This window comes from Ammospiza caudacuta, unplaced genomic scaffold, assembly GCF_027887145.1.
Source record: "Ammospiza caudacuta isolate bAmmCau1 unplaced genomic scaffold, bAmmCau1.pri scaffold_39, whole genome shotgun sequence".
NCBI lineage: Eukaryota > Metazoa > Chordata > Aves > Passeriformes > Passerellidae > Ammospiza > Ammospiza caudacuta.
The window spans coordinates 2,830,473-2,853,408 of NW_026683124.1; the positions used below are offsets into that span (position 1 = coordinate 2,830,473).

Below are 22,936 nucleotides of genomic sequence, written 5' to 3' on the forward strand. Positions count from 1 at the left end.
AAAGGAGGACGAGGAGAAGGAGGATGAGGGGGAGGAGGTGGAGAAGGAGGAGGAGGAGGAGGAGAAAGAGGTGGAGGTCAAGGAGGACGAGGACAAGGATGAGAAGGAGGAGGCAGATGAGGAGGAGGACCATGAGGACAAGTATGAGGACTAGGATGAGGAGAAGGAAAAGGACGAGGAGGAGGAGGAAAAGTACGAGGAGGAGGAGGAGGAAGAGTAGGAGAATGAGGATGAGGATGAGGAGGAGGAAGGAAGAGGAAGACTAGGACAAGGACAAGGAGGAGTAGGAGAGGAGGAGGAAGAGCAAGAGGAGAAAGAAATGGAGGAGAAGGAGAACGAGGAGGAGGAGGATAAGGAGGACTAGGAAGAGGAGGAGCAGAAACACGAGGAAGAGGAAGAGGACAAGGGGGAGGAGGAGGAAGAGTAGGACAATGATGTGGAGGAGGACAAGGAGAAGGAGGAGAATGTGGAGGAGGAGGTAGAGGAGGATAAAGCAGACTAGGAAGAGATCAAGGATGAGGAGGAGGAAGAGGAGCTAGAGGAGAAGGAGGAGGACAAGGATATTGAGGTGGAGGAGGAGGATGATGACGAGGAAGGGGACAAAAAGGAGGAGGAGCAAGAGGAGGAAGAGAGGGAAGAGGACGAGGACGATGTCGAGCAGGAGGACGAGGAAGAGGAGGAGGAGGATGAGGACATGTAGGAGGAAGATAAGGAAAATGAGGAGGGGAAGAACGATGGGGAGGAGGAGGAGGATGACAAGGAGGAGGAGGTCAAGGATGCAGATGAGGAGGAGGCAGTGGACGAGGAGGAGGATGAGGATGTGAACTAGCAGGAGGAGAACGAGGACAATGATTAGGACAAGGATTAGGAGAAGGACCAGGAGTAGGAGAAAGTAGATGAGTAGTGCGACAACGAAGAGGAGCAGGAAGATTTGGCGGATGAGGATGAGCATGAGGAGGATGAGGACAATGAGAAGGAGGAGGACAACAAGGAGGAGGTGGAGGATGACAAGGAGGATGGGGAAGAAGAGGAGAAGGACAAGGAGGAGGACGAGGATGAGGAAGACGACGAGGACCATGAGGAGCACAAGGTTGACAAGGAGCGGGATGATGAAGAGGAGCAGGAGGATGAGGAGGAAGAGGACGATGATGGGGAGGATGAGGAGGAGGAGCAGCAGCAGGAGCGGGAGAATCGCGGCGCTCGCAGCGCCCGCACGCCGAGCCTGCAGCACCCTCTGCCCCGGGAGCATCGCCCCCAGCCCTGAGCCGCAGGGGAGGGCGGAGGCCGAGCTCACCCTGGCTCCAGCCAGGGGTCTCCAGGAGGATTTTTGGAGAGTGTTCGGAGCCGGCAGATCCTGGACTCGAGCCCCGGATATCTCCGGGCTCCCTAAGAGGAGCTTTTTCAGGGGAAGAGGAGCCGTCTGAGGGGTCCACGTGGGGATGGTCCGGTACCAACGGGGCGGGACATTGGTTTTGGGGATCCCCGTGAGAGCCAGGGCTGTGGAACGGGGACCCCCGGGGTGGGGAGAGGAGAAGGGGCAATACCGGAGCTGGGGGACCCCCGGCAGCCCGGAGATGAGGTGGGGCCGGGACCCCCTGACCCTGACAGGGGTGTCCTGGGGTGACTTCATGATGCTCGAACCCCATCGGTCTGTTTAGCCCAGAAATGAGTTCTGCACCTTTCAGGCTGGTTCTGAGAGCGAAGGGGAGGAGGAAGAAACAGCAGTTTGTTTTCAGATACTGCACTCACTCCTCCACATTCCGGCACCTGGGCTGTTGTGATACTTTAAGGAGCTGAACAGAGGCCAGACAGAGCTAAGAGGAATAAAGTGAATTTTTACTAAAATGCCTTCAAAGGCCACACTCTGGCATTACCAGAGCCACAGCTGAATAGCTCCAAGATGGGAGCAAAAGAAGGCTTGGTCATGAGATCTCACATTTTTATAAGTTTTAGCCTATTTACATATAGGAGTTAACTACCCAATTAATAGCTCCAAATTATGAAGTTTAATCCTCCTTGCTTGCTTGCCCGCCCTCCTCTTTTCATGTTGGTTATGCTTTTGGCCTGAAGTTTGAAGAGCTTGTCCTTGAGTCTCCAGCTAGAACAGGATTGTTTTGTCTTCAACACTCTGTGAAAAGATCCCAGTAACACTTAATATAAAGCTAAAAGCTGCACACCAAAACAAAACAGAAAACCTTAAATCCTAAGGTATCAGTTGTCTGCGGATGGACAGACAGCAGGGCAGAGCTCTCCTTTGCTTTCAGTTAGTTTTTAGATCTCTGAGGCAGAGAAGTTCCCTGGACTGTGATTTTTCTTTTTTCTTTGGAGCTGTTTAAACCTGCTCTGGACTGAACACCCAGAACACCACTGGCACCTTGCACCTGTGGCCCACCAGGCTGAGCCTGGGCCAGGCATTTCCAGTGCCAGAGGGACTGATGAGAGACTGTTAAGAGACTGAGTGAGCCGAGCTACAGCCCAAAGAGGGACTTTCTGAGTTTATAATTTCTTTTGGAGTGGCAAGAGGTTTTATTGTTTAATATTGTCCATTTTTTTTTTGTGCTGGTGAATGCTTTACCTGTTAAATAAACAGTTTTTTTCCACTTTTCTCTAAGGAAATATTTTCCTCAACCAGCTAGGGGAATCTGCTTTGAATCTTCTTTCTAGAGGAAACTCCTTTTGGGGTTTTTTTCCAAAATTTGCCCTTACATAGGACAGGGTAGTGGAGAGAAGAAGGAACCCCAAGTGGCTGGACTGGGGGGAGGCTGGAGAGGGGGACTGTGGGACCCCAAAATCCCCCAGAATCCCTAAGTAGGACCCTGGAGAGGGGAGATGCCCAGGACCACTGGGATCCCCAGCAACCCTGAGATGGGGGACCACCAGCAGCCCAGAGGGATGAGACTGGAAAGAGGGAACTCCTGGTGGCTTTGTTTTGTTTACTCTTGATTTTTGGAGGTTTTTATGGACATCAGGTGACTTCTGGAGATGGACTTGGGTGGGAGAAATCCCCAACCAAAGGCATTCAAAGCTTGTTTTTCCCCAAACCAGGATTTTCCCCAAACCATCACACAGTGACATCCCCCTGGTTCCACTCTGGGTGAGCTCAGTCCCAAACCTGATCTAATCCTAGTCTCAATCTCACTCCATGTTTAGACACACTCACAGTTCTGTATTTAATCCCATCCCAGTCCCAGACTCATCTAGCTCCAGACCCAAACCCAACCCCAGCCCTAAAGCCAATCTCATATCAATCCTTAACCCCAATCCCAGCTCTATTCCAAGTCTCAGCCCCAACTCCAACCCAGCCCCAATTCCAGTCCCTTCCTAAATCCTCAGCCCCAAACCAAATCCCAGGTTCAGCCCTTCTGGGGCTTTGGGGGTGTCTCTGTCCCTCTGACCCTGAAGATGTTTGGGTGGGGTCACACCAGGGCTGAGAGGGATGGGGAGACCCCCCAAGCATCCCCCAGGGGAGGGGACAGAGAGCCTCGAGCATTCCCTGGGCTGAGAGGGACAGAGACTGCCCCAAACAACCCCTGGCACAGGGGTGAGATGATAGAGACCCCCCCAGGCATTCTCTGGGGTGAGAATGATGGAAACCCCCTGGGGAATGGCCTGGGGTTACAGGGACAGGGACAACCCCCCCAAGCCCCTCCCAAGCATCCCCCAGAGTCAGAGGCACAGAGACCCCTAAAGCACCTCCTGGGCACTGGAAAAAAATAAACTTGGCAGAAATCAAACTTAACTGTGCATAAATCATTTTGATGAAGATTTGAATTTTCCACAAGTCACATGTGATGAAAACGCAAACAAATCCCAAATAATAATAAACCAACCACAGAAGTAATTTTGTGGCAATTCAAAGTTTCATCGATTTCTGCACAGCTCCAGCTCAACTGCTGGCAGTTTCTATTAAAAGAAAAGTGGAAATTCAGCCTAATACAGATTTTTAAAAGGAAGGAAAAGCTCTCTGTAGCTGTCACAAAGGTGACAGGGATGAAGAGAAAAATTATGCTCACATTTGACAAAAAACCCAAGCCTGGGAATTCAGGAGTTATTTGGGAATTTAGCTACTTGAGCTGGGCTTCTTGTGGGACTTTTAGCAGACTTGTGTTACTCACCTTGGGATAAATCAACCTTGTCAGTCTCGCTGGCATTTTTCCTCCCTTTCCTCCAGTGATTTTGCCAAACTTTTCAAGCAAGGACACTAAAATATTTTCGTTACACTGGCCACCCACAACAGCCATTTTCCTCATCACTTCTCCCATAAGTTCCCCAGGAGGAAGGAGGGACTGTGTCCAAGTTTCCAAGAGTTCTTCCAGAAAGAACCGCAACCTCCTCAGAGAAGGGAACCATGCTGTTGTCAAAGGCACTTGGAGTCAGAGAACAGTGCCCTGAACTCAGTGTGCAAAAATAATGTTGCAATCTGGTTAAGAAAATTGTTAGAGATATGCCTCTGCCCCAATTAATGTGCTAATGAGACCAAATCCAAAGTGGATTTTATTGAACACTAAACGTGAGGTAGAGAGAGAGATGGAAAGAAAGGGAAAAGGGGGGACAGCAAGGGAGTGTCAGGGACAGAGACCTCCCCTCGGACAGGGCAAGTGTGACATTGTTCCCTGTGTGTGTGGCCTTCCCAGGGTGGGGGTTTTACACCTGAGTTTGGGTAAGGGAGGTGGTGTTCACCCCCCGAGCAGAGATTACCCCACTGTTTAAGGTTGCAATGGAAGATGTAACCAAATGCATGTTTTTAATCCCCATCTTCATCAACTGCTATAAACAGGTGGGGCAGTGTTCTTTATCTCTTCCATGACTCAGCCCTTTTAACACCCTCCAGAGGAGATATCTTCTGCTAATCGGCCATTGAGTGACACTGCGGGACTGATAAAATTCCATCATCCCATTGTGGGATGCTCCACCCAGGGGGAGGATCCAAGCATTCCTACCTGGACATAAGCTGAGGCTTTTAACACCAGGAGCAGCTTGCCTACTGGATTCCCAGAGGGCAAGAGCTCCATAACCACCACTGGACCTTCAGAGGAAGACCAGACCCTTCTACAGGATCACTGCTTTTACAGAATCACCTTCATCACTCTAACAGTGCTGCAGCCACCATTTAATGGGACTGCTGCCACCACCCTGACACACAGGGTTTCAGGTTATATCCTGACTCTGTCAGTTTAAGGCAGTGTTTCTGTATCATTGCCTTGATCTTCATTTGGTTATTTAATTGCAATTCTGGTTTAGACCTTCCCCAGGTTTGCCTTCAAACCAGTACAAAACTCAATGTGCTCATCCCTTGTTATTCTCCCAAAACAGGATTTCCTCTCCCCAAACCATTGCCAGATGGAAAAGGAGGCTGTGAGGAACAAGAAGGATCCTCAGGACACCTGGGCAGGTGAGGAGGAAGTCAGTGCCCCTTTTCCCTCTCTCCTGCTCCATCTCCCAGCCCAACATGGCCCCCAGCTGCAGGACAACCCTGCTGCCAACCCCATCCTGCTGGGGATGCACTGGAACTATCTCCTTCCCCTTCCCTCTGGCACGGAGGCAAATCCCATCCTCTCCTTGTCTTTCCTCCTCCAGACAAGAATCTGAGGATTGGGACCAGAGAGGACAAATCCCCACAGCAGAACCTCTTGAAAGAGGCTGTTATGACTGACTCCAGGGCACAGGAATCCAACGGGGAGGAAACTCCCCAGAGATTGCACAGGAAGAGGGGCTCCAAACCCAGCCCAGGGTGTTCTGAGGAGGAAAGACCCTCCCTGAGCCAGGAAGGTGGACAGAGCTTCAGCCAGAGCTCAGAGCTGGTGGTCCATGAGCAGCTTCATGATGGGGAGAAGCGCTACAAGTGCTTGGAGTGTGGGAAGAGTTTCAGGCAGAGCAGCACCCTGATCTGCCACCAGATGATTCACACTGGGGAATGGCCCTACGAGTGTGAGGAATGTGGGAAAGGGTTCAGCTGCAGCTCCCACCTCATCATCCACCAATGCATCCACACGGGGGAGAGGCCCCACGAGTGTCCCCAGTGTCAGAAGAGGTTTCAGAGCAGCTCCAGTCTCCTCCAGAACCAGCAGATTCACAGAGAGGAGAGGCCTTTCCACTGCCCTGAGTGTGGGAAGGACTTCAAGAACAACTCCCACCTCATCAGGCACCGGTGCACCCACACTGAGGAGAGGCCCTACAAGTGCCCAACCTGTGGGAAGAGGTTTCAGAGCAGCTCCAGTCTCCTCCAGCACCAGCGGATTCACACAGAGGAAAGGCCCTTCCACTGCCCTGAGTGTGGGAAGGGCTTCAAGCAAAACTCCCACCTCATCGCCCACCAATGAATCCACACTGGGGAGGGGCCCTACAAGTGTTCTCAGTGTGGGAAGAGCTTCACCCAGAGCTCTAACATGACAAAAATCCAACGGAGGCACCACTAAGGGAAGCCCTGCAAGTGCCCCAGCTGCAGGACGAGCTTTGTGAACTGCTCCAGCTTCATCCCCAATGGAGGTCTAACGTTGGGAAGAGCGCTGGCGATCCATGTTCGCTATGATCCATGCTGAGAAGACAACTGCCCCAATACCTTCCCCTGTCAATGACATGGTGTAGAACTGAAGAACATGAGGGTCTGGCCATTGCCCTGTCATTGCATTCACTCTCACCTCAGGTCATTGCCAGGGGCAGGAAAGGGACTCTCCCTGAGAAGAAGGGTGTCCTTTCCAGTGGTGGAAATATGTTGCTGGAAAGAGCCAGGCAGTTGTGTTTTAGTTTTCCCTGTAAACAGTTTTATTTATACACTCTGTTGTCAATATTGTTTCTGTTCCATTTGTTCCTTATCTCGTTGCTGTTCCCAATAAATTGTTCTTATCCCATGCTGGGATCTTTGCCTTTTGTGCTTTCCAGGGGAGGCGGGAGGGCAGCGAGGGCAGCACAGTTTTAGTGAGAGCAGGAAATGGGGAATCCCATTCCAGCACCCCAGCCCCTGGAAACCGAGCATCCCAGCTGGTCCCAGCCCTGGTGGCCATGGCAACAGCCTTGGGAGCGGGTCCCTGGCTGGGGCTGTGGGAACCTCTTCCCTCTGGTGCCCAGGGACAGGAGTGGAGGGAACGGCTGCAGCTGAGTCGGGGCAGGCTCAGGTTGGATGTCAGGAAAAGGTTTTTGCCCAGAGGCTGCTGGGGCCCTGCCCAGGCTCCCCAGGGAAGGGTCCCAGCTCCAGGGCTCTCTGAGCTCCAGCAGCGTTTGGACAGCGCTGCCAGGCCCAGGCTGGCATTGTTGGGGTGTCCTGGGCAGGGCCAGCAGTTGGACTGGAGGATCCTGATGGGTCCCTCCCAGCTCAGCCAATTCTGTGGTTCTGGGATCCCATGAGCCTGGGGATGGGGCTGCCAATGGTTGCCATGGCAACAGGCTCTGGCTGCAGGCCTGAGCTGGTGTCCATGGCAACCACCCCTGGCATGGGGTCTCCATGGAGCTGCCAACGGAATGACCATAGAAACGGGCAGCTGGTGATGGTTGCCATGGAAACTGACCATAGCAACAGGGTCACGGTGATGGTTGCCATGGATTCTGACCATAGCAACAGGGTCCTGGTGATGGTTGCCTGCTAAGGATCAGATTTGTCACAGACCCTCAGAGGGATTCCGTGGGGACTTTCCAAGAGTCCCCAGGCTGTTCCAGGGCTGGAATGTCACAGGCAGAGACAGGGGCTCCATGGACACCTCCCAGGGCTTTCTGGGGATGGTAAAGAGCCCTGTGGTCAGAGGCAGTCACAGCCATTCCATGGTGACATCCCAGGGCACCTTGTGCTGCAAAGGCACCGATCTGTCACAGGCACTCACGGAGGCTCCACAGTGACATCCCAGGAGTCCCCAGGCTGCCAAAGAGCCGGGATGTCTCAGACACTCACAGGGGTTCCGGTCATGGGCACAATGGGAGCTTCAGGCAAAAGCTTTATTTCTTTATTGGAGAAACTCCTGCTGAGTCATGACATGGAGAAAATACACCCAACAGCCGCCATGGATCCTCAAAACCCTGCAGGGCCCCCAGACTTCTACAATTCCTTCTAAGAGAGGAGACTGGGAGCGGCTGGATCCAATCCTAGCCCCAGAATTTTTCAAAGGTTTATATGTAAAATATTTGACAGGTGGAATTCAACTTTAACCCAATTTGTCCCACAGGACTAATCATGGAATCCCAGATAAATTTATATAAATATGGCTCTAGCTGATTCTGATCATGATTGGACAGAAAGATCTTTACCAGAGTTATTTAATCCACAGTTCAGGAGCTATAACAATTATTATAATAAAGTACTCTCGGAAGCAGTTTTGAAGTCAACAGGGCCTTGCTGGAGTTGTTGGAGCCCATTGCAGGCAGAGCCTCCTGCTGCAGCAGGAACTGCCTTTCCTGTGCCATGAGCAGGGCAGGTCCTGCTGCAGGCAAAGCCCCAGGCCAGCCCCAGCACAGGGAAGGGCTCAGGCACAAGGGCAGAGTGCCGTGCTGGGAGCTGTGCCAGGGAGAGCCTGAGGCACCAAAGGCACCTTGGCAGCAGCAGCTGCTTGCAGGCCACGGCCAGAAGCCTCCCTTGGCAGCCCGGCCTGGTGGCCACCACTGCAGAGCTGCTGCCTCAGGGCTCATTCCTGGCTGGGCTCTGAAAAGCCACTTCTTCTCCAGGAGCCTGACTGGGAAGCCATTGGCCCCAGCACCTTGGGGACAAGATATTAATGACAAAACTCTTCATGCCAGCAGAGCCAAGGCAGGGGCAGAGGAAAGGGCAGAGCCAGGCCCAGGGCACAGGGCTGCCGTGGTGATGGCTGTGAGGTCACTGCCCCTGCAGAAGCCTGGCTGCCTTCAGCAGACATTCTGGCAAGAAGCGCTGTGAGGGCACCCAGCACATCAGAGAACCCACACTACAGGAATTCTGTCCCTGAGGATGAGAGGGTTTAACTGGGTCAGGCTGCACAAAGTTCCTGCTCTTGGACAATTTCTGGGATGGGGAATCCACTTCTCTGGAAAATCAGCTGCAGTTTCGAGCCACCCTCATACTTGTAAATTATTTCCTTCTTCTAAGATATATAAATCCACACTCATTCAATTTAAAGATATTGGCCCCTCTTCTGTCATTCCAAGATTGTGGAGAAAATAACTTTGATCACTATTTTTCCATTTTCTCAGACCTTGGAGAAGACACAAAAATGTCCCAGGATGCGCTTTGGAGGCCTCATCACAAAACCAGCTGGTAGAGGGTGATGGCTCTGGGCTCAGTGGTGTAGAGACTGAGGGTAGAATAGGAGTAGCCCGGGAGGGATGGAAGGGTGGTTTCAGAGAGGCTGGAGCTTTTTTTTCATAGTAGGAATGAGCCTGAATAAGACATAATAGCACCAAGGGCAGCTGGGGAGGCCCAGTCTGGGCAGCAGCAGAAAGGAATTTCCTTGCCAGGGCAGGGCTGTGGTGCAGCACGTCCCCAGCAAGAGCCTGGAGTAGCCCAAGGCTCTGTGTGGGCAGGCAGAGGCAGGCAGGAGGCAGAGCTGTCAGCAAAGGAAGGGGCCAGCCAGGTGGCACAGCCGGGGGATGCTGACAGCCTGCAGGGACAGAGGCGCAGGTTTGCTCAGCATCAGAGACACCTTTTCCTTGCTTGTCCCCAGCTGCCATCACTGCAACGAGTGTTCTGCTCTTCCTGGAACCTGGGGACACTTTCCCAGTCCTGTCCCTCAGATGAATCTATTTATATTTTTGGAAATTTCAGTGTTTCAATTACTTTTTGAATTCTTCAGAAATTTTTGAGCACACTCGGAGGGACTGAGTCTGATGCAAAGAGCACCAAAGCCCCAGAGGGTCATTAAAGTCCCTGTGCTGTGTCTGTGCTGCTGAGCTGGGCCGGGCTCCTGGCCCAGAGGCAGCTCCTGGCAAGGGCAGTGCTGCAGAGAGACAGCTTTGGCCAGGAGCAGCTCCTGTTCACAGCCCAGCAGGGCTGGGACGCTGCCAGGGCCCCTCAGGGACACCAACAGGGCACAGACAGAGCTCACAGGGGCTCAGCACTGGCAGGGGCTGTGGCATGTCCCCAAGGGGGCTGTGTCACAGCAGCACCTCTGTGGCTGTGTCATAGAGGCACAGAGCAGCAGTGATGTCAGCAAGGGGCTGTGTGACAGCACAGAGTGGGCGGTGTGAGGTCACAGATTGGGCTATGACATCACAGAGTTTGTTGTGTGAGGTCATTGAGCAGCTGTAGCATCATAGAGGGGATTCTGTGACATCACAGAGCAGGTTGTGACATCATGGCATGGCTGCATGACATCATAGAGAAACCTGTAAGGTCAAAGCGTGTGCTGTGACATTACAGAGTGCCAGAAAGACACTACAGACAGGATTTTGTGACAACACAGAGCTGGCTGTGACACCACAGAACAGACAATGACATCACTTGGTGACTTTTTGACATCACAGAGTCGTCTGTGACATCACAGAGTCTTCTGTGAAATCAGAGTACAGCTGTATGACATCACTGAGTGATACTGCAGAGCTTGCTCTGGGACATCACAAGGGTGTGCGGTGATATCCCAGAGTGGACTGAGACATCACAGGAGGCTGTGTGACATCACAGGGGCTCTGCGACATCATAGGAGGCTGTGTGACATCACAGGTGCTGTGTGAGGTCCCTTGGGAGGTCACTCTGCCCCGGCCCCTCTCACAGGTCCCCCCAGAGCAGTCCAACCCTGCTCGTGCACAGCGGGGTCCCCTGTCCCCCCGGGTCCCCCCGCCCCTGGCCCCGCAGCCTCCCCCAGAGGATGTTCCACGGGATCGACCCCAGAGCCTGACACGGGGACGGGGGGACAGGGCCCTGGGGGTGGCACAGGGGGACAGGGACCCCCGGCAGCGTCCCCGTGTCCCCCAGGGCAAGAGCCTGGGCCAGGGCTCCTTCCCCCTGGTACCAACGAGGCCTTGAGAGTGCTGAAGAAATCCCCAGCAAGGGAGCAGCACAAACCAGACTGAATATTAAGGGACAGCAGCACAAAGTTCCTTGGCAAGAGTCACTCTGCTCCTGACTGGACACTTCAGGCACACCAAGGCAACAAAGCAATGACAAAACCAAACCAAATCTAGGCAATCAAACCAGAAATTTACTGAGAACTGTCCCTGTGTGTGTGTGTATGACACAAGGATAGTGAGGGCAAGGATAAAAGGAATATGGCCTAAAGCTCAAAGGATCTCAAATTTAACAGTACCTAACTTATACCTTAACCCTAACTGATGCCTTCAACTTCACAATTTAGCAAAAGAGTAGCACTTAACAATATTTGACTAAACTTATAACACATGACTTAGCAATTTAATAGAGTAACACTTAACAATATTTAACTTAGCTAATAGCTTAAATATACAACTTAGCAAAAGAAATACTCTAGCAGCATTTAACTTAGCTTAGACATTGTGACTTAACATTACTAATATCTGGGTATCTGACTGACTCAGCTCAGTCCAAGGCACTCAAACCCCTCAGAGAGCAGCATTTCTGCCACATTTCCCCAGCACAGGCACTCCTGTGTGCACACAGACACAAAGAGTCAGTGCAAGGCACCTGTGAGCAATTCCCCTGAGGGCAGGAAATGCTCCCTGTGAATCCTTTGGCATCTCTCCAGTGAGTGAAGGGTTGAGCCTGGAGGAGTGGGGGGATCGGCCCAGGCGCCGTCGTTGTTCAGGATCCCCGAGTGCAGCAAATGGGAGAGTTCCCTGCTGGGAGAGGCCCCACTCAGAGGGAGTCGCTGGCCCAGGAGAGCTCCAAGGCTCCTTTTGGAGCGCTGAGTGCAGGGCCCCAAGAGAGGGGCTGCAGTCCCAGCAATGGCTCATCCTGGCCACACTTGGCACCAACACCCTTCTTTGGCAGTGTGAGAACAGGGATGTTGTGCCACTGAGGGAACAAAAACAGCTCCCAGGGATGCTCCTAAAGGAACCAGGAGCTGGTTGGGCAGCAGCAGTGCCTGGAGCAGACAGTGTTTGTGATGAGCTGCAGAGGAGCTGAGCCCAGGGGCTGCTGGCCAAGGACGAGGCCCAAGGAGCATTTCTCAGCTAACAGGGCTGCCTGAGAAGGGCAGGGGGGAATGCAGCAGCACAGGGCCCATGGAACCAAGGGACCATTGTGACACTGTGGGGCCCTGTGAGACCAAGGGATCGTTGTGACACTGTGGGGCCCTGTGAGACCAAGGGACCATAGTGACACTGTGGGGCCCTGTGAGACCAAGGGACCATTGTGACTCTGTGGGGCCTCTTGCAATCATGGAGAGCACTGTGACATTGCTGGGGCGCATTGAGCCAAGGGGACAGTACTGAGGCTCTGGGGCTCCATGGAATGTAGGGATCATTGTGACACTGAGAGGCCCCATCAAACCAAGGGTCCATTTTGACACCGTGAAGCCTCATGGAATGATGGAAACCATTGTGATGCTTTGGGGTGTCATGGAACCAAAGGACCTTTGTGACACTGTGAGACCCCATGGAGCCAAAGGTCCATTGTGACATTGCAAGGCCTCATGGAACCATGGAGAGACCAGTAAGGCACTTCACAACCTCATGGTTCCAAGGATTCATTGTGATACTGCAGGGCTGCATGGAACCAAAGATCCAGGGTGACACAGAGGGGACTCCTGTCATCAACGGTCCATTGTGACACTGTGGAGCCAAAGGAGACCATTGTGACACTGCAAACCCCCAGGGTCTAAAAGTCCATTGTGACATTGCAGGGCATATGGAATATAGGAGTCATGTGACACTCTGGGGACTGGGGAACCATGGAGACCATTGTGACATGCAAGGCTCATGGAACCTTTGGGACCATTGTGACACTGCAGGGCCTTCTGGAACCTGGGGGCCACTGTGACACTGTGGGACCCCGTAGAAACAAGTCACCCTTATGGCATTGTGGGGCATCATGGATCCAAGGCACCACTGTGACACTGTGAGGCCCCACAATACCAAGGGAACACGGAGCAGGTCTGCCTGGTTTGGCCTCCCAGGGTCCACCTGACTGATCCAGCTGACCTTGGCATGGTGAGGGGCTCTTCTGCTATTGAAACACTGGGGCTCCGTACTTTCCCTTCTATGGAAAAGAACTCTCCTTCTCCTCCAGGCACCCATGGCCAGAATTGGGATTTCACCTCCAAATTTCCTTATATCCAGGGATTGTTCCAAAAGGAATATTGCCAGGACATGTCTGGCTGGCAATGGTTTCACAAGGATCACCTCTTTTCTATCCACAAAACTCCGGTGAAGGCTCCATGCTTTCCTTTCAATGGGAAAGAACTGTCCTGCTTCTCCAGGTGCCCATGGCTGAGATTGGGCTTCCACCTCCAAAATTCCTTATGTACAAGTACTGCTCCCAGACAAAATCTGCCATTACTGGTAAGTCTGACTGGCCTTGGCCTAGTGAGGCTCTCACCAGCCTTACAAACACTGGGACTCTGTGCTTTCCTTCCTATGGAAAAGAACTGTTCTTCTAGTCCAGGTGCACATGGCCAGAATTGGGATTTCCCTACTGTGAGAGACTGGAGGAGATTGTTGGCTCAAAGTAGTTCATGTGTAGGGGAGGAAGGGGCAGGTCCAGCCTTGCCCTGCCCTGTAACCCCAGCCCTGCCCTGCGCTGTGACCCCAATTGCCCCAGAGCCTCCATCCCAGCCCAGCAGTGGCTGCCAGTCCCTGGCACAGCACAGGCAATGCTCCACAGCCACCTCTGCAGCCCCAGCCCAGCTCCTGAGGGACCAAATGAGCCCAAGTCCCACCTGGGGGAAGGGCCCAGCAACACCAAGGGGTATTGAAGGCTGACCACAAGGCAAGCACACATCTTGACCCTATCTCTTCTTGGAATTTCCATCTGAACAATGCTGGAATCCAGGAGTTGGTAGCTGTGTGTGTGCTGCTCTGTATCTTTTTTCATTTCTTTCTTTCTTTCTGTGTCTTCTTCTCCTTCTTCAAATTACCTCTTCCTGCAAATTTTGATTAACCTAAAATTGGACAGGCTTAGAGATTGTGAAGTTGAATGGGCTAAGATAATGCTTTGGGAGGTGTTTTTTGTTCATTGAATGTCAATTGAACTTTTGCCAAAGTTTCTCTCAATTTCTAAAGTTGCCAGTAAAGGCTGTTTTATTGTTTTAAACTCCTGAAAATCTCTTGTTGGTATTTCTCCAGTGCATCCAACTCAGAGTACACAAACAGCTATAAATCCTTCTAAAAGTCTCCTTGAGAGAGTTTTTTGGGGCATGGCAGCCAGGGCTTGTCTGTCCTGCTTGGCCCAGCCCAGGCAGGGCTTTCCCAGCCACATTCCACACTCCATTTCCCAGCTGGAGCCGCTGCTGCCTCTGAGTTGTGCTGCCCCAGCCCCAGGGACGCTCTCCTTGTCTGCCCATTCCCCCACGGTCTCTGGGCAGGGATGGCCTCAGTGGGGGCTGCTGACATCCTCAGCACCTTGGAGGCTGCTGCTGAATTTTCCTGCTCCAGAGGCTTGTTCAGCCTTCAGCTCTTCAGTGCAGGAATTCAGTGTCCCAGGGCTCATTAGCATTGAGAACAACTTGAGAAGCCAAGCCTCCGGGGATAATTTGATTTAATTGTTCAAATCTTTTGTGGTTAGGTAGATCTCAGTAGTGTATTCAAAGTGAATACATGATATTTAAAAAGACAGCGAGAAGAGATTTTTTTAGATCCTGTTTAGTTTTACTTTCCCGTTAATTTATTGATATGTGCAATCTCCAATTGACATTGAATCCCAGTGCCTCCTCATGCAGTTTGAATAGATATGAAAATCAAGACCCTTCATGGCTGACAATCAATCAGACTCCGTCCCTACCCCCACCCCACCATTTCCCCCATCCAAACCCTGGTACTCAGAGCAGCCTTCTGCAAATCTGAGCTGCCTCCAGCCCAGGCTGCATCTGCAGCTTTCAGCTCCTTGGCTGGCACTCCCACCTGCTTTCCTTGGAGAAGGAGCTGCCCGAGACACAGAGGGATGTTCATTTCTTGTCAGCCAACAAAGCCAAGGGAAGGCACAGCTCCATCAAATGCAAAAGCCATTCCTCTCCATGGCTCTGCCCTGCCCCTGATCCCCACAGCCTATCCTCTTTCCTTCATCCCTTCATTGCCAGGAACTTTCTGGGACAGGGGAGCTCTGCTCTGAGTATGGAGAGAGGTGCTATGAATTGTGGTGGGAACCACAACTCATCAGGTTTGTCTCCTTTGGGGGTCAGGAACTGGTGAGATTTAGAGGCACAGAAAGTTTCTCTTCATAGCCAACGGACCACAGTTGAACAGGACACAATTTAATAACAGTCACGCCCTTCCCTGAGCTATGTGCAACGTCCCAGCAGTGTCTGGTGAGTCCACAATTCACAAGTGATTTCCATACTAAAATTTATTTCACACAAACGTGGTTCTGTGATAGATATAAACACAATTAAGTTCTTGTATCAGGATTCTCATTCTGGAGTGAGGACAGAACAGCTTGAACAATTCCTGATTTGCAAAGCCGTCAGTGGTGGATGAAGAAGGGAGGTACGGCTGCTCTCGGTGGTGAGGAAATGCTGAAACCAACCTGACTCATTTCATCTCCTCCTGTCCTGGCTGATGTCTCCTCTTTCCCCTTCCATCCATTGGTTTTTGTCTCCCCCCAGCTCCCTGTGAAGAGCCTGGCTCTGTGTTCTCCATCCCCTCCTCGCTGGCACTGCCAGGCTGGGATGAGGAGCCCCTCAGCCTTCCCTGCTCCGGGCTGGACCAGCCCAGCTCCCTCAGCCTCTGCTCACAGCTCTGGACAAAATTGGTACTTCTCCAAAATTCCCTACATGCAAGGGTTTCTCCCAGACAAAAGCTGCAAGGACAGACAGGCATGGCTCAATTTGGCCTCTGGTGGTCACCTCTAATCTGCCCTGGAAACACTGGGGCTCTTTCCTTTCCTTCCTGAGGGAAAGAACTGACCTTCTCATCCAGGTGCTCCTGGGCTGAAATTGGCATTCTTCCCCCAAAATCCCGTATATCTGAGATACAAAATATTTATATCTGAGATACAAGATATTTATTCTGTTGCTCCCAGATGAAAGCTGCCAGGACAGACAGATCTGGCTGGCCTTGGCCTCTAGTGGCTGCTGTTTATCAGCTCCTGGAAGACTGGGACTCCATGCTTTCCTTCCTGTGGAACCATGATGACACTTCAGGGCCTCATGGATCCAAGGGACCATTGTGACACTGTGGGGCCTTGTGGAACCAAGGCAATCACTGTGGCTCTGTTGGGCTGCATGGTCCCAAGGGGCCAGTGTGAAGCAGCGGGGCTTTGTGGAACCAAGAGGCCACTGCTGTATTTCAGGGCCTCGTGGAGCCAAAGGGCCGTTGTCATCCTGCAAGGCACCGTGGATCCATGGAGAGCATTGTGGCATTGCAAGGCCCCATGGAATCATGGAGACCATTGTGACACTGTGGGGCCCCATGGAACCAAAGGGCAACTGTGACCCTGCAGGGCCTCATGGAAGCACGGGGACATTGTGACACTGCAGAAGCAAGGAGAACACTGTGATAGAGCAGAGCACCATGAAACCAAGGGAACATAGAACAGGTCTGGCTAGCTTGGCCACCCAGGGCCCACTTGACAGGCCCAGCTGATCTTGGAATGTTGAGGGCTGCCTCTCATCAGCCCCTGGAGAACTTGAGCCCAATGCTTTCCTTCCTATGGGAAAGAACCATTTGTCCTTCCAGGTGCCCACAGACAAAACTGATACTCCCCTCGAAAATTCCCTGTATGCCAGGGTTCTCCCAGACAAAAGCTGCCAGGACAGAGAGCTCTGGCTGGTCTTGGCCTCTGGTGGTCACCTCTCATCTCAAGGAAGCCCTGAGGAAAGTATTTGAACAGATTTGACTGCTGGAACATCAATGAGTCTCATGCTCTTAAAAACTCAAATGCTCTTCTGATTATGAGTCTTTTCTTTCTCATTGTGTATTATGTGTGAAGTATTATTTTCAGCTAAAAATATTATTCTTATCACTTTACCCGAGTTATCTGAAACAAAACAGCTCATCTATATATGACTCCAGATCACCTGTATAAGCAAACACAAGAAACGATCCAGCAGGAATTATTTGTTCCTGCTCCCATCTATCACATCTCTGGAGATGGAGATGCAGCCTCAGCACTCGGCAGGGCTCAAGGGCTCACAAGCTCAGCTCCCACACCGAGAACTTGTGGACTCTGGGCTGCTCTCTTCTTGGGCCCTGCACGCTCAGCCAGGCTGAGATGGACACTGATGGTTTCTGGGCCAGGCTCTCTGAGCCCAGCCCAGCTCCCTGCAAGCTCTGCCAGCTGCCCTGAGCTCTGGGCAGCACCAAGGGCCTCTCCCCAGCCCAGCCCAGCCGGCTCTGGCCCCACAGTTCTGCTCAGGCCAGGCTGCTCTGGGCACTGCCCCACGGCCTCAGCCCCTGGCAAGGGCACAGCAGCAGCTGCAGCTGCCACAGGACTCAGCCCCAGCCATGGGGGAAGGTGCTTGGCCAAGGCGAAAGGAGGCTCCCTGGCTGCCCTGCTCCCCTCAGGCTGAGGTGCTGAGAGCTCTGCAGCCCCTGCTGCCATCCCATCTGCCCAGGGCAGCACAAGAGCCCCGGCCTTGGGGCCCTCAAAGCTGCTCCAGCTCCAGGCCCAGGGCCCACGCCAAAGCTGGGGCAGCCACAAAGCTGTGCCCATTTCTGTTCATTGCTGCCCTGATGGGAATGGATCCTCAGCCGCTTGGAGGGTACTGATGAATTTTATTCCTCCAAAGGCCTCTTCTTTCTGGAGCTCCTCAGTTCAGTAATTCAGTGAGCAAAGCTCATAAACATTTGTTCAAATACCCAAACAGGAAAAACCACTGGGAATAATCTATGTTTTCAATTCTTCTGTGGTTAATTAGACATATTTCAGAAGAGTATTCAAAGTGAATCTTCTATATTGAAAACAATGCAGGTTTGGTTTTCTTTTCCTCTTTATAGATTGATATCAGACATGTCCAATTCATATTGACCCGCAGACTCTTCTAAAGCAGTCTGAATACACATAAAAATCAAGACCCTTCATGGCTGACAATCAATAACACTGTATCCCCACTCCCTCCCCACAATTTCCCTCATAAAACCCCTGAAACTCCTATGGATCAGGAATGGTGTGGCCAGCAGGAGCAGGGCAGGGATTCTTCCCCTGTGCTCAGCACTGCTTGGGCAGCACCTCGAGTGCTGTGTCCAGTTCTGGGCCCACCAATTTAGGAAGGACATGGAGGGGCTGGAACATGTCCAGAGAAGGGCAACAAGGTTGGGGAGGGGTTGGGAGCACAAGTCCTGTGAGGAATGGCTGAGGGAGCTGGGCTTGTTTATCCTGGAGGAGAGGAGGCTCAGGGGAGACCTCATCCCTCTCTACAACTCCCTGACAGGAGGGTGCAGCCAGGTGGCGGTCAGGCTCTTTTCCCAGGGAACAGTGACAGGACAAGAGGACACAGCCTTCAGCTGCAGCAGGAGACATTTAGGCTGGACATTAGGAAATATTCTCCATACAACTGGGCATTGGAATGGGCTGCTCAGGGAGATGGGTGAGTCACCAACCCTGGAAGTGTTTAGGAAAGAGTGGATGTTACACTCAATGCCATGGCCTGGGTGACGAGGTGGTGTTGGGTCCCAGGTTGGTCTTGATGCTCTCCAAGGTCTTTTGCAGCCTGGTTCATTCTCTGATGATTGTGACACTGCAGGGCCCTGGGAAAGCAAGGGGTCATTGTGTCACTGTGGGGCCTGGTGGCACAAAGAGGACCATTGTGGCACTGTGTACGACATGGCAGCAGAGAGCCAAGGGGCCATTGTGACACTGTGGGGCTGAATGGAAGCAAGGAGTCAGTCCATGGTGACAGTCTGGGTCCTGGTGGAACCACAAAGGCCAGTGTGAAACTGCAGGGCCTTGTGGAACCAAGGGGCCATTGTGACACTGCGGAACCAAGGAGACCTTGGAAGAGCCTGAGGACAATGGAATTAAGAAGGCATTGCTCCATTGCAAGGACTCTGGGAACTGAGGGAACAATTGTGACACTGTGGTACCCCATAGAACCAAGGGTCTCTGGTGACACTGAAGAATCTTGTGTCACCAGGGCTCCATTGTGACACTGCCACACCAAGGAATCCATTGTGGCAATCTGAGGCCTCCTGGAACCACAGAGACCACTGTGACCCTGCAGGGCCTTGTGGAACCATGCAGAGCTTTGTGACAGAGCAGGACCTGGTGTCATGATGGGGCCATTGTGACACTGGAACCATGGAAGCAAGGGGCCAGTGCTGCTCCTCAGGGACTCCTGGAATGAAGGAAACATTTTTGACACCGTGGAGGCCCTTGGGACTAAGAGGCCATTGTGACGCTGTGGAACCAAGGAGAGATTTGTTTCACTGCCCGATCTCATGGAACCAAGGGCCCGTTGAGACAAGGCAAGGCCTTGGGGGAACAAAGGATCCATTGTGACATTGCAGGGCCCAAGGATCCGAGGACTTTGTAACATGAAGGGGTCCCATGGAACCAAAGAGACATTAAGGCACTGTGAGGCCTCAAGGAACCGTGGTGACATTGAGTTGGCTGGGAATGTTGACCTCCTGGATGGTAGGAGGGCTCTGCACAGGGCCCTAGACAGGCTGGATCCAGGGCCCAGATGCAACAAGGTGAGGTTTAAAAAGTCCAAGTGCCGGGTCCTGGACTGTGGCCACAACAACCCCTGCAGCTCTACAGGCTGAAGACAGAGGGGCTGGAGAGCAGCCAGGCAGAGAGGGACCTGCAGGGACTGATGGACAGCAAGCTGGAAATCAGGCAGCAGTGTGCCCAGGTGGCCAAGAAGGCCAATGGCTCCTGGCCTGGATCAGGAATGGTGTGGCCAGCAGGAGCAGGGCAGGGATTCTTCTCCAGTGCTCAGCACTGCTTGGGCAGCAGCTTGAGTGCTCAGTCCAGTTCTGGGGCCCCCAATTTAGGATGGACATGGAGGGGCTGGAGCGTGTCCAGAGAAGGGCAACAAGGCTGGGGGGGGCGGTTTGGAACACAAGAGCTTTGAGGAGTGGCTGAGGGAGCTGGGGTTGTTTATCCTGGAGGAGAGGAGGCCCAAAGGAGACAAGGCGGTGTCAGGGCAGAGGTTGGACTTGATGATCTCCATGGCCTGTTCCACCCTTGCTGATTCTGTGATTCTCTGAAACTACCCTTGGAGCAGTTGCAGGATGAGTCCTGGGCCTCCTCTGCAGAAGCTCCAGCAGCCCAGGTCCCCAGCTTCTCCTGCCAGCCCCAAAGCCCATCCTGTCAGTCCTGCAGAGCCTCTGCAGCTCCTCCTCACTGCCCAGAACAGGGAGCCCCAGAGCCAGACACAGCAGCCCAGATGTGCCCCCCTGGCCTGGGGTACCTCTGGCAAGGGAGCAGCACGAGGCACTGCAGGAGCCTGCAGACAATTCCTGCAGCACTTGTAGGATGATCCTGCTGCCCAAGGGATGTTCCCATGGTGCCAAGTCAGGAACTGCAATGGGGAGTGGGGCCAGAGAGGAAAGGGCAAACAGGGATGGGCTGTTTGCAGGGCAGGGAACAAGCCTGTGTTATAGGAAGAGATTTGTAGTAGGAAGAGTAAAGAAAGCAAAGGTGAAGCCAAGGAAATGCTCTGGGCTGTTTGGGGGTTGCCTGCCAGGCAGCCCTGGCTCCGAGCAACAGCGTCTGCAGTGGGACAGGAAACTCCCAGCTGATGGGAACAAACTTTCTGGCTGACTGCAGAGGCCAGGACAAAGCTGAGTGGTTTCCCTGGTGTTCCCCCAGCCCTTGCTGGCCCCAGGGGCTGATGGCATTTGTGCTCCCTCAGCTTCATGTCCCCACACCAACAGCATGAGGGTGCTCCCACTGCTGTGTGCAATGCAAACAGGGGCTGCTGAGCCAGTGCTGCCGTGTGTGTGCCTGCAAGGATGGGGCACCTGTGTGAGCTGGGGGAGAGGCCAGGGCTGCAGAGGGGGGATGTTGTTGGCAGCTCCATCAGAATGCTCTGGGACACTGCCCTGGGCTGTGCAGTGCACTGGGGATGGATCAGCCCCTGCTCTGCTGCTCCTTTCCATCTGCCCCAGGACGCTTGCAGAGCCCCAGCCCTGCTGTTGTCCCCCAGCCTGCCCACAGCCAGCCTGGGACTGCTCACGGGGGTTTCTGTGCTGAGCATTGGCCTGGCCATGTTCTTGAGAGAGCCTGGGCAAGGAGCCTGGAGCCCCCAGGGCCTGGCCTGAGGCGTCAGCGCTGCCCCAGCAGTGCCCATGGCCTGTCCCTGCTGCAGCCCCGGCACTGCCACCCCCAGGGCTGTGCCCAGCCCCGAGAGCACTCAGGCCCTGCAGAAACACCAAGGCCACCAGGGCAGTGGGGCAGGGCCATGGCAGCAGCACTGGCAACACCAAGTGCTGCTGCTGCAGCTGGGCACAGCTGCTGGGCCAGCACTGATCTGCCCCATCTCTGCACACAGACATTGCTGCTGCATCTCCAGAGAAGGCAACTAAATGGGCATCTCTGCAGAAAACTCTGCTGGGAGATCCTTTATTTCCTTTAAAGCCACTGAGAGCACCACCCATCATTGACACAGTCTGTGTCCATAAAGAAAGGTGGAGAGGAACAAAATGAGAAATGGCACAAACATTGACATTTATTTGTGGACAATATGAAAAAAAGTAAAACAACGAAAATCAACCCTCCAAATGAAACACTCAAGAAGTATCGAAGACAACTTTTATTACAAGTGATTTGCAGAAATTACTCAGCAGTTTAATGATTCTGAAAGCATCCAATCATCAGTCTCCTCACGGAAGCCTTTAGGTCCTGGCTCCTCAGGCTGTAGATGAGGGGGTTCAGGGCTGGAGGCACCACTGAGTACAGAACTGAAAGGGCCAGATCCAGGGATGGAGAGGACATGGAGGAGGGCTTCAGGTATGTAAAAAATGAAGTGCTGATGAACAGGGTGACCACAGCCAGGTGAGGGAGGCAGGTGGAAAAGGCTTTGTGCCTTCCCTGCTCAGTGGGGATCCTCACCACAGCCCTGAAGATCTGCCCATAGGAGAAAACCATGAACACAAAACAACCAAATATCGAACAGGCACTACCTGCAATGAGTCCAACCTCCCTCTGGTAGGATTTGGAGCAGGAGAGCTTGAGGATATGTGGGATTTCACAGAAGAACTGGCCCAGGGCATTGCCATGGCACAAGGGCAGGGAAAATGTATTGGCTGTGTGCATGAGAGCATTGAGAAAGCCACTGGCCCAGGCAGCTGCTGCCATGTGGGCACAAGCTCTGCTGCCCAGGAGGGTCCCGTAGTGCAGGGGTTTGCAGATGGACATGTAGCGGTCGTAGCACATGATGGTCAGGAGAAAATACTCTGCTGAAATGAAGAAGAGAAAGAAAAAGAGCTGTGCAGCACATCCAGTGTAGGAGATGTTGCTGGTGTCCCAGAGGGAATTGTGCATGGCTTTGGGGACAGTGGTGCAGATGGAGCCCAGGTCAGTGAGGGCCAGGTTGAGCAGGAAGAAGAACATGGGCGTGTGCAGGTGGTGGCTGCAGGCTACGGCGCTGATGATGAGGCCGTTGCCCAGGAGGGCAGCCAGGGAGATGCCCAGCAAGAGGAAGAAGTGCAGGAGCTGCAGCTGCCACGTGTCTGCAAATGCCAGCAGGAGGAATTGCCTGATGGAGCTGCTGTTGGACATTTGCTGTGCCTTTGCATGGGGATCTGTAAAAAAAGTATTCATGGAATAGTTGTGTTTGGAGAGGACTTTAAATATCCCAGCACAGCCTGGGGGCACTTTCCCCCCACTGCCTGCCCAGGGCTCTGCTGCCTGGAGCTGTCCCTGCCAGCAGCTGCTTCCCTGTGCCCAGGGCTGGGCCCTGCCAGTGCTGCCAGAGCCCAGCCCAGCCCTGGGGGCTCAGCTCTGCCCTGCAGACCCCTCCCAGCTCTGGCA

General features: G+C 53.1%; 1 protein-coding gene and 1 pseudogene across 1 annotated transcript; one reads left to right on the forward strand and one right to left on the reverse strand.

Moving 5' to 3' along the window:
- Positions 1-6,416, forward strand: part of LOC131571824 (zinc finger protein 345-like) — a 527,132-nt pseudogene extending 520,716 nt beyond the window's left edge.
- A 15,890-nt stretch (positions 6,417-22,306) lies between these two features.
- On the reverse strand, positions 22,307-22,684 carry LOC131571883 (olfactory receptor 14I1-like; the record flags this gene model as incomplete). The annotated part of the gene is made up of 1 exon (XM_058824639.1): positions 22,307-22,684. A coding segment is annotated over exon 1 (378 nt), but the record flags the coding sequence as incomplete, so codon positions are not given.
- Between the last annotated feature and the right edge of the window lie 252 nt (positions 22,685-22,936).